At 48.8% G+C, this 12,195-nt stretch overlaps 1 protein-coding gene across 9 annotated transcripts in view; it reads right to left on the bottom strand.

Annotated features, from left to right (window-relative positions):
- The window catches only part of LOC135241747 (serine-rich adhesin for platelets-like), a 133,717-nt gene that overhangs the window by 65,601 nt on the left and 55,921 nt on the right, over nt 1–12,195 (bottom strand). The window contains exon 12 of one of the 9 annotated variants that reach the window (XM_064312390.1): nt 11,314–11,646. The exons of the other annotated variants lie outside the window; for them this stretch is intronic. Coding sequence (XP_064168460.1) covers nt 11,477–11,646 — 170 coding nt within the window. The 3' untranslated portion in view covers nt 11,314–11,476. Of the gene's footprint in view, nt 1–11,313; nt 11,647–12,195 lie in introns of those variants that run through there. 9 annotated transcript variants of the gene reach the window in all.

Below are 12,195 nucleotides of genomic sequence, written 5' to 3'. Positions count from 1 at the left end.
TAAACGGAGGTTCCTCTCTCTCTCTCTCAGACTGCTACGAAATCTACATTATCAACTCTGTCATTTAAAAAAAAAAAAAAAAAAAGGTTTACAATTTTCACATCCCGGTTCCTCGACGAAAGCCCCCCCCCCCCGCCCCCCCAGCGTTCTCGCGGATGAATTTGAAGGGAGCCTGAAACAGCTCGCCTCTCACGAAATCCTGACCGCTTTGCCGCCCGCTCCTCACTCACGCAGCTGCTAATCTCCGGAGCCCGTCGATGACGGATTGTCTTGTAAACGCGTCCTATCGGTAACGTGTGGGTGGGGTGGGGGGGTGGGGCGGGTGGGGGTGGGTTTATGGTGACGGGCAGGGACGGAACACCTTGGCGGGCCCTGCCGGTCGCCCCCCAAGCCAAGGCGTTGAGCCTTGGGTGTCCGGAACCCGAAGGTGTCCGTAAAATTCGCGAGGGAGACCGCTCGCGGTTTCGCGGCCATCGCAAAGCGCTTCGCTCCTCGCGAACGCATCTCCCGGCCGGTCTCAGGCGTTTGCCCCCCTCCCTTGGAAGGTGCTGGTGCAACTTTACATTACATTACATTACAGGCATTTAGCAGACGCTCTTATCCAGAGCGACTTACACAACTTTTACACAGCATTTTACATTTTCCATAATACGCTGCGTGTGCTGAGCATCGCAAAGCGCTTGCTCTGGCAACGCATCTACCCGGCCGAGTTCAGGCGTTAGCCCGCCTCCCTGTGAAGCGCCTAGGTGAACTTAACTTAAGATGAAGGAAAAAAACAAAAACAAAACCAACACGGGACGTCGACGTACGCTTCTCTTTGCGTACGGTTTTTTTTTTTTTTTTTTAGGGCTACTCTCCGGTCAAATCCCCCAAAAATTTGAATTGGGGGGAAACGTGCTTATTAGGCGCACCTTACGAAACACTTGTCCTGACGTGCCTCACGCTCTGGCCTGAACCCCCCAAGAAAGGCAAGTCAAAGGCGACAGTGACGAGGAAAAACTACTGACATGACACAATGGGAGAAACCAGACTCTGGAGGTCCTCCATTACTAGGAAGAGTTAAAAAAGTGAGGGCACGCATTCGACAAGTCCTCTCGCACGGCTTTGTCTTTAAATTCGAAACCAAAAGAGTCACCAATGTCAGTTCTAGACTGTTCCTGCAGTCACACTGGCTTCGTTGCAAAACAACAATCTCAGTTGCTGTGTGAAGTCGCGCGGCGCCATTTTACGCCGAGTCCACTCGCGTATCTTAGCGGCGCCATCTTTCGCTTGGCCCGCGTTCGATCAAATTTCACTCACAAATGCCGCCCAAAAGATTTTATTCATCTTCAAATTAGTTTTGGGGGGAACGTCGAACTTGCCAGGATCATTTTGCTGGGTCGATATGAAGCGAATGAAACACTGGCGGAAATAAAACCGAGGCCAAAAGTATGAAATCCAGACCCGTGCGTTGAGGAAAAACCTCTTTAGCAAAGACTCGACAAACAAGGCTAAACGTGGCTAAGAAGCTTCCCCTGGTAAATGGTAAACGGACCGCATTTATATAGCGCTTTTATCCAAAGCGCTTTACAACTGATGCCTCTCATTCGCCAGAGCAGTTAGGGGTTAGGGGTTAGGTGTCTTGCTCAAGGACACTTCGACATTCCCAGGGCGGGGTTTGAACCGGCAACCCTCCGACTGCCAGACAATCGGTCTTACCTCCTGAGCTATGTCGCCCCCGTTCCCTTCCCCACTGCTGCTTACAGGCGAGCTTCTTCCCGTCCGCAGCTGGCCCCCCCTGTCCAAATCTGCGGTGCCACCCTCTTTGCGCCCACCCACCCCAAGAAGTCTGGCAATGAACACACTTTTAGCAACACCGTCACCCCTAACCACCCCACCACCCTGAAAAACCTGATAGTTAAAAACAGAAAGCAGGCCTAGGGGAAGATAGACCGGACACCGATAGCCATGTCTTCCAATCACAGCGGCCGGTTTGAAAAATCAAACGCCGATTCTTCCAGACCTGCCGCGATGATGAACGAGATGACATAGATTTTCGTTCTGGGGAATTTATTTCTGAAGCGGGAGAAAAATAAAAAAGCAAAAGCTGTGTTCTTCCAGCATGTCTAAGTCAGAAGATGAAGTGGAAGATTGAGGATTGGAAATCTGGGACTGGGGAGGGGAGGGGGGAGAGGGGAGGACAGTAATGCACGGATAATCCGTGGTGTTTTGTTTTAATAATGTGGTGTTTTGCGCATTTATTTTTAAAAGGTCGATTTGCATCCCTTGTGAATGTTCATTGGCTGTGTATGAACCGTCAAGTTGCTTCTTCTTTTTCAGTTAATGAGCTAAATCCTTCACATAGACTGTTTGCATACACATACACACACACACATACACGCCCGCGCGCGCACACACACACATGTACACGCGCACACGCATACACATGCATGCACGCACAAACACACACACACACATGCGCTGACGCCCACACACACATACACGCATGCACACGCACGCATACACACGCACGCCTGCGCACACACACATACGCCCGCACACACACGCACGCACACACACACACCCAGAGGTCCGTGCTCTGACTGCCTCACAGTACTGCGCTCATAATCAAAGACCGGAAATAAGCGGGCCCCGAGCAGCAGATTTCAGATGCATTAAAAACTCAAAACCTCAAACCGCAAATATTACAAACAGTAAAGGCCCCAAAGAAATCAACGCATAAAATTAAAAAGTAATTGCCGTACCTAGTATACCTAATTAAACATTGCATCAATACGGTAGCGTCCACCTTCGATACGAAAACAAATTAACTTCGGCGAACGTCTGAATGCATTGTGCTACTTTATTAATTGCAGCCTCCCTCGCCTGCCTTCACAAGGGAAAATGAAAAATAAATGATGAAATAGATTTATTTACCCGGGGTCAAGTCCCTTATCCTGCAGCTTGCACTGCAATATTACTTGCCGCAGCTGCGCGCGTTTAATTGCCATGGCAACGATTCCGCGTTTCCCAGGCAGCGTCCGTGCGGCCCGTCGGCGGAGCGGCAATAACACTGGGGCCCGGGAAATAAATTACAAACGTCAATCAAGGGCGTGAGGAGGGCGGGATCGAGGGCGTGAGGAGGGCGGGATCGAGGGCGCTAGGAGGGGGATCGAGGGAGTGAGGAGGGCGGGATCGAGGGTGCTAGGAGGGCGGGATCGAGGCCGCTAGGAGGGCGGGGTCGAGGCCGCTAGGAGGGCGGGGTCGAGGCCGCTAGGAGGGCGGGGTCGAGGGCGTTAGGAGGGCGGGTCGAGGGCGATAGGAGGGCGGGATCGAGGGCGTGAGGAGGGCGGATCGAGGGCGTAGGAGGGCGGGATCGAGGGCGGAGGGGCGGGATCGAGGGCGTAGGAGGGCGGGATCGAGGGCGTGGAGGGCGGGATCGAGGGCGTGAGGAGGGCGGGATCGAGGGCGTAGGAGGGCGGGATCGAGGGCGTTCGGAGGGCGGGATCGAGGGCGATAGGAGGGCGGGATCGAGGGCGATAGGAGGCGGGCAGGGCGCTAGGAGGCGGGTCGAGGGCGTAGGAGGCGGGATCGAGGGCGTAGGAGGGCGGGATCGAGGGCGATAGGAGGGCGGGATCGAGGGCGATAGGAGGGCGGGTCGAGGGCGTAGGAGGGCGGGATCGAGGCGATAGGAGGGCGGGATCGAGGGCGTAGGAGGCGGGATCGAGGGCGATAGGAGGGCGGGATCGAGGGCGTAGGAGGGCGGGATCGAGGGTGATAGGAGGCGGGATCGAGGGCGATAGGAGGCGGGATCGAGGGTGTGAGGAGGCGGGATCGAGGGCGATAGGAGGCGGGATCGAGGGCGATAGGAGGCGGGATCGAGGGTGTTAGGAGAGTTATGATTGGTGGCGGTACTCTGGGGCTCGGCAGGCATGTGTAATTCACAAACTCCTCCAGCTGCTGCTCGTTAACTGCTCTCAGCAAGGGGGCGGAGCCTCGGCCGGGAAGTTAACACTGCCCCAGGACCAATCAAACCGCAGCAACTAACAAAGAGCTCGTGACCGGGACATCTTCATACTGCTCTCTCTCTCTTTCTTTCTCTTTCACTGTTTCCCTCACTCTCTCTCTCTCTCTCACTCAGTCTCTCAAAGTTAATGTACTGCCAATCAGAAGTGAACTTGAAGTCAACTTCACTTCTATAAAATGACACTCCTTAAAAAGGCAATTTTCAAAAGGCAATTTTGTTATTTTCCTGTATATAAAATAAAATTTTAATATACATTTTTATAGGCTTCAGGATGAAAAACCTGTTTACATCCTATTACAAAGCTATCAAAAGTGATGATTTTGACTTTACCCGGTCTCTAAGCGGTTTGAGGGGATAAATACTCTTCTTCCCCAAAAAGAATAAAAACGGAAGCACTGACGAGTGGAGAGGTGGGTCTGATGGGTAACTCATCCTGTTAAGGCACTGTTCTAGTGAATGCATGGGCCCCACAGTCTGGTATCTGTTAAGGCACTGTTCTAGTGCATGGATGGGCCCCACAGTCTGGTATCTGTTAAGGCACTGTTCTAGTGCATGGATCAGCCCCACATTCTGGTACCTGTTAAGGCACTGTTCTAGTGCATGAATGGGCCCCACAGTCTGGTATCTGTTAAGGCACTGTTCTAATGCATGGATGGGCCCCACAGTCTGGTATCCGTTAAGGCACTGTTCAAGTGCATGGATGGGCCCACAGTCTGGTATCTGTTAAAGCACTGTTCTAGTGCATGGATGGGCCCCACAGTCTGGTATCTGTTAAGGCACTGCTCTAGTGCATGGATGGGCCCCACAGTCTGGTATCTGTTAAGGGTCTGTTCTAGTGCATGGATGGGCCCCACAGTCTGGTATCTGTTAAGGGTCTGTTCTAGTGCATGGATGGGCACACAGTCTGGTATCCGTTAAGACACTGTTCTAGTGCATGAATGGGCCCCACAGTCTGGTATCTGTTAAGGCTGTTCTAGTGCATGGATGGGCCCCACAGTCTGGTATCTGTTAAGGCACTGTTCTAGTGCATAGATGAGCCCCACAGTCTGGTATCTGTTAAGGCACTGTTCTAGTGCATGGGTGGGCCCCACAGTCTGGTATCTGTTAAGGCACTGTTCTAGTGCATAGATGAGCCCCACAGTCTGGTATCTGTTAAGGCACTGTTCTAGTGCATGGGTGGGCCCCACAGTCTGGTATCTGTTAAGGCACTGTACTAGTGCATGGATGGGCCCCACAGTCTGGTACCTGTTAAGGCACTGTTCTAGTGCATGGATGGGCCCCACAGTCTGGTATCTGTTAAGGCACTGTTCTAGTGCATGGATGGGCCCCACAGTCTGGTATCTGTTAAGGCACTGTTCTAGTGCATGGATGGGCCCCTTTACCATTCTAAAAGATGAAAATTAGGGTTGAGAGTGTGAACACAGAGGGGATGAGGTAGCATGCTGTGGCTCTTTTCATGCGATTCAAAGGAACACTTCCCTAATTCTCCGCAGTCTCCCTCTGCGATATCGCAAGTTAAGATCTGCACTCTCCCATTCCACTTTTCACTGCGATATCGCATGTTAAGAGCAGCACTCTCCCAATTCCACTTTTCACTGCGATATCGCATGTTAAGAGCTGCACTCTCCCATTCCACTTTTCACTGCGATATCGCATATTAAAAGCCACACTCTCTCATTCCAATTTTCACTGCGATATTGCACACTGCAACACTACTTGCGGCCAATGTCCATAAGGGGCTGTGGGACAGAGAGACAAATTCTGATAAATGTCAGACAACCCGCTCTCCCCAACGACGACTTATCGTTAATTATTTATATAATATATTGTATTATAAAATTATTATTTTATCATTTTAATGGCATAAACATCTGATTGCAACAAAGAACTTTCTCAGTGGGTGATTTCAAGGTGGCAGTGCATTATAATGGGTAAGGAGCTAGTCTTTTAATCTTAAGGTCACCTAAAGGTCACAGGTTCCATTCCCAGGTCGGACACTGCTGTTGTACCCTTGAGCAGGGTACTTAACCTGCATTGCTTCAGTATATATCCAGCTGTGTAAATGGATGCAATGTAAATGCTATGTGAAGAAAAGTGTAATTCACTCTGGATAAGAGTTTCTGCTAAATGCCTGTAATGTAATATAATGTGAATTGAAATGACATTACATTACATTGTAGTCGCTTAGCAGATACTCTGCATTAGGAACTTAGCAGAATTGCAATGTGGAGGGCATTAGTGTTATTATTATTTTTTTTAATAAAAATGTGTGATATCACAAGAAGGCACAGAAGACCAATTTATAATCACTATGTGTCATTTAGCTGAACAAACCAAAGTAGAAGGAAACTGAAACTTGATTTGATTTGGCCCAAAATGATGGATGGCTCAATTCAAACTCAATTCAAAAAACTGGATTATTGTTTCCTAATAAGCCTGAAGGATAATAAAATCCTCATAAAATCCTGGACCACAGGTTTGTCAGATCATAACCTTACATCTGTCGCACTAAAACTCACTAAATTATATTATGGTCCATAAAATAACCTGGAGCAAAAAGATCCAAACAACTACTTTCCTAAAAGAAATAACCTGGGATGATGTACTATCTGGTTCAGATCGAAATTAAATAAATCGAATAAACCGACAACAACATTTCAGCAGTTCCCTGGGAAACGAATGAAAAAAGTACCAAGCGAGCGTAACAGAAATAAACCTTGACCCTGATTCAAGCTAATCAGCCCCAATTCAATCTGGTCAACCCTGATTCAACCTGATCAATCCTGATTCAATCGGATCAACTCTTATTCAACTGATCAACCCTGACCCAACCCGCTCAACCGTGATTCGAACTGATCAATCCTGATTCAATCTGATCAACTCTTATTCAACTGATCAACCCTGACCCAACCCGCTCAATCCTGATTCAACTGATCGACCCTTATTCAACCTAATCAGCCCTAATTCAATCTGATCAACCCTTATTCAACTGATCAACCCTGATTCAATCAGATCAACCCTGAGTCAACCCAATTAACCCTGATTCAACCTGCTCAGATGCTGCTCAGAAGCAATCATTTAATAAATCTGTCCTAGAAATAGATTCGTTTAAAGAATTGAGAAACAAACTGTAGGACAATGAAAGTCAGTCGTTCAAATATAAACTCATCTGGGAAAAAACTGAATCAAATGGAAAAGGACATTTCAAGACAGGGGAATCATATCTGAATGTGGGTGGAAGAATATAAGATAACAACTCTGTCATCACAATCACATTCAAATGACTGCATAATAGATTCAGTATTAGAACTAGTCAAAACAATTCACCTCAAGAGACCAAACTTTTCCTTCAGCAGACCTTCACGATAAGCGCTCACCTATGAAGAAACCGGTCCATAAAATGTACTTAAGTTTCATAATGGATAGCCCCTTGAGATGAACCATCTCGTTTTCAAGGGGGTCCAACACAAAACATACAATTCAATACAACAGACACAATCACATACAGCAGTGGTGTCAAACTCGTGCCATGGAGGGCCGTGTGTATGCAGGTTTTCATTCCAACCCATTAATGCTGCCTTAATTGAGTCCAATTACTCATTCAGCCATATGCGTTTAACTGCATTGAAGCACAGAATATAAGAAAATTTTTATTTAGACAATGCGGGTCACCATAGACGTCGGGTCACCATTGTGCACAAACCTGCATCCCTAATTCAGCAAATAATTTAACTAATTATATAATCAAGATCTGAGGCTGGAATGAAAACCTGCATACACACGGCCCTCCATGGCACGAGTTTGACACCACTGACATACAGCATACATAGAGGCTCTCAGTTAGCGACCCACCCACACGTCATTCCCATAAACCCACAACACCCACACAAAACAAGTAGGAAGTAGATACCACAAAACATATAATGCAGTAATAATAATAATAATAATAACAACAGAGTGAATCGACAAGCAAAAGCCGTTCAGTATTAAAGTATCAAATATTAAAATCGTATTTCCTGTCACAAAGAAATCCCGATTTCTCCAGTTACAGAAGGAACGCATCTATTAAACAAAGCACTTTCCAAACAGCAGGGAGGTCTGCCGCCGTTTCTCCTGTGTATAAATCCGGACACCTCCGAGATTCAGTAAAACTGCAGAGAAATAAACACAGCGCCAGTAATCTCTGAGGTTGCTGAGAAAGTTGTATTAGAACAGCTAACCTGAACACGGTACGCTTTTTACCCCCTGTGAGATTTGACTTCGGGACAAATCACTTCGACGCGACAGCCCGCTGTTATCTCCTCCAAGCCATTAAGCCCAAGTTGGACAAGGGGGGCGCAAGTCACTTCTCCTCGATTCCCAAAAAGCTTTTTTTTTTTGACGCTGTCAGCCATTATTTCCCCGGTTCCAAAATGTGTAATTTCAGCTGTTCTTTGAAGCGCATAAAGTGGATGCCAACTCTGCCTATGTGACAGGAAGGAACTGCACGTACTAATCAGTCGGCATCACCCAGAATGCAACACGGGAGCGCTGCGGGAACCAAGATCCTCCACGAATCGAACGCTCGCGATTTTCCTGACGCCTTCATCCAAGCCCGAAAGATTGCAACACGTTTAAATGAGCGATTAAAAGAAAATTCACTTTAAATTCCTCGACGTGATTCTGCACGCGGCCCAAAACGTAAAAAGCATGTTAAAAGGATGACAAATACATTTAAATTCAAGTCAAACTTGAAGGAAACTACCCAGAACCATCTATTTACAGGGTCAGCTAGGATGTATTTGTGCTCAGTGGACCTCATTCACAAAGCTTTTCTCAAATTTTTCTTTCTTTTGTTCTTAAACGTTTTCCTACGAGATCCAGGACACGTGCAAACCTTTGTCTCTTGTGCACATCCCAGGCATAGGAGACGGTGAACGCTGGCTGTTTGTAAATTTCACACGCAATTCCCGTTCGTGTGATTTGCGTAAGGAAGCAGCCACGAACAAAAATACGAAAAATTCTGAATGCCGAAATGTCCTCGGAAACGTTCTCGCGCGCAGTCTCCGATCATCGTTTGGCGAACGAGGCCCCCAGCGATCTTCTCACGGCCTCCGCCGGGACGGGGAACGTCAAATTCCGCTCTGGCCGCGGTCGCGGCGTCGCGGGGCACCGCCTCAAGCGCGCGTCTATAATGCGTCTGTGCCGTTCGTTCTCCGACCGCCAGATTTGCACGTAGCGTTCCCCGAGCCGCCTCGGGCAGTTAAGAAACGGAACTCTCCCCCCCCACCCCCCACCCCCACCCGCACTCGCGTCAAAACCTGCCCCGCCCTTCAGGCCTCTTCCTCAGAGACACAGAAACGGAGCGAGGACAGTCAAACCTGCGCTCGCTAAGTTTGAATTTCGGTGAAAAATTTTGATATCTTGTAACACGCCTGAACTCATCTGACCAAATGACCTTTCGTAATGCCATTATACTGTATGCACTGGGCTGTACTGCTGCACTCTTAATATCTGCATGTCCTCCTAAGACAGTTCACTTGTGTCCCCTGTAGAGGACATGAGTCTCTGGTCCTGATCTCAAGAACCGCATATTATAATACCCATGCTGAAACCTACAGTACCTACAGGGACATTCAGAAAAAATAACAGAAACAATACTTTTTTAAAAATATATTTTTTGGGCTTTTTCAGCTTTATTCGATAGAACAGTGTAGAGAGACGGGCAGAGTTAGGAGGGCGAGAGAGGGAGAGACGCGCGACCCAGGTTGGCGGTCGGGTTCGAATTACGCGGTAAGCGTCGCTTGTGTCGCGTGCTTCCGCTGTCGCATTTCTGTAGAACTGTTCGGGGACAGGTTGATAAAAAAAAAAAAAAGAACTGCTTAGGCAAATGCATCGCTCGGTTGTATAACGCATCTGATTTCAGCCTCCGGAATTCGTTTTGAAAACACTCTGTCCCTGGCAAACGAATCAATGAACATTTAAAAAAAAAAAAAAAAAAAACAAACAAAAAAACAGCGTTCCACTGAATGGAAACTCCAGGGTTCCCGCTCAATTTTCTGCGACTTCTCAAAGGCGTTTGAAGGATAACTACGTCGTTCAAAGGATTTATTTTCGGCGCGACGGACTTTGAGCTACGGGGCTAACTTTGCGAGGCAGGCCTACATTCTGAAGGATTTTACCCTTCAAAACGCTTTTGGTCTACAGTTCAGCTCTCCGGAGAACGATGTGGAGGCTAACGCGCGAGCCGGTGATCTAAGGAGACTTCGGAGTACGCGACATTGAGTGAGTCTGAAGAAGAACAGGTGTAATTCTCACCCCCCCCCCTCCCCAAAGGTTTTAAATGTGGGCTATCTTCCCAGACTTTTCAAAGACAGGGAAATCATTGACCTTCTTCCGTGACTCTTTTCATGACAGGGTGAATATATTTTTGGGGGATTTTTCAAGGGCTTTCAAGGACCGTGGGAACCATGGGATTGGGTAGTTTACAGAAACTGTACCCAGTGCTGCGGTACCAAAGTAAATCTGGCAACCTAATCTCACTTCATTTCAGCCTAGGGTTCTACGGTTATCATGTTTAGAGGAGACCATAGTGGGTTCCTGGTTCTATGATTATCATATTCAGTGGAGATTCTGGTGGATTCCTGGTTCTATGATTATCATATTCAGTGGAGATTCTGGTGGATTCCTGGTTCTATGGTTATCATGTTTAGTGGAGACTCTCTAGTGGGATCCTGCTTCTATGTTCATTATGTCGTTTTTTATTTAATACACAACATTCCTTTAGAGCACTTAACTACACGCCATCCCAGGTACCCTTCAAAACAGGCTAGCTCACCAGATGTAAAGGATTGCTCTTTGTAGGCTACACAAAGAAATTTTTATTTTCAGCAAATTGAAACTTGGGGTACATTTGCTCCCATTATGGGGCCAAACCGCATCCCAACAGTCATTAATCGAGGCTGTCCTGATTTAATTTGGGACGTCTGGTCACCCTAGGAGTGTTGGAGATGGCCGTAACACGCACACACACACACACACACACACACTCTGTAGGGCCACATCAGCCGGCCCGGTGGACACAGAGACAAGCTGTGGAGAACTCACACGGTTCCCAGCTCGCGGTTCTCCGCGAGAATCCGTCTTTGGGTTTTCCCCGCACCATGTCGAAAGTTTGTGACGCATCCGCTCCTTCAGGGTTCCCCCCCCATGCCTCTCCCCCCAAGCCCCCACCCCACCCCACCCCACTCACCCACTTCCTCTCTCGGGAAGAAAATGGAAAAAAGGTAACCATGCGGAGAATTGCTTCATCGACGGAAATGCATCTCGTACAAAGAACTCCGCTTTTTTCCCAGAAGGGAAACATTTTTTTTTGCGCGTGTTTGTTTTGATCCTCGAGGAATCCCATCGCTCCTCCCCGGAAAGGGCTGGTTTAACCGAGCGAGGCCGGGAATGCTGGGAAACCCAATAAAAACGCGGCCGGGCGACGTTTTAGAGAGGCCGGTAATAAAATAAACAAACAAATAAATAAATAAATAAATAAGAAACCCCCGTGGCTGTGCCTGCGACCGCCAATCGGCCGTAACGAAGACGTCCGAGTCTCAGCGATCCGGGATCCGGAGGGACGCGCTCGTTATCTGCCAGATTAACGATGAGGCGCGCTGGTAAGAAGAAAAAAAAAGAAAAGAAAAGAACGTGTTTTCCGTCTGTGGTAGCAGGTTTCGTCCGCTCGCGTCGCTTCGCTAAGCGAGATCTATTTCGGCCGGGCGACGTCAAACGGGACGTTCGCGCGCTCGCAGTCGAACGTCCCGGGAACGTTTCGGCGTTCCACGTGAGAAGCGGCTTCGGGGACTGCTTCGGCCTGCGGTTTTCCAAAGGGACGCTGGGAAAACGAGGGCCGGCAGCAAGACAGCAATCTGCACCGCGAGACAGCGGGGCTAGGCGGCAGCGGGGATGGGCGGCAGCGGGGCTGGGCGGCAGCGGGGCTGGGCGGCAGCGGGGCTGGGCGGCAGCGGGGCCGGGCGGCAGCGGGGGCTGGGCGGCAGCGGGGGCTGGGCGGCAGCGGGGATGGGTGAGAGTTTAGCGGTGGTTGTAAAGGGATAATTACATCCGGTCTGAACGCAGCCTCGTTCACTGCTAACCAGGGGGTGTTTCGAGCATTGCTCAGGACCTGAGACTTACCCCCCTGTAGCGTGGAGGTGGGGGTCTGG

Source organism: Anguilla rostrata, chromosome 16, assembly GCF_018555375.3.
Source record: "Anguilla rostrata isolate EN2019 chromosome 16, ASM1855537v3, whole genome shotgun sequence".
Lineage (NCBI taxonomy): Eukaryota > Metazoa > Chordata > Actinopteri > Anguilliformes > Anguillidae > Anguilla > Anguilla rostrata.
The sequence above is the reverse complement of the archived record's forward strand: the minus strand, read 5'-3'. Positions and strand labels throughout refer to the sequence as shown.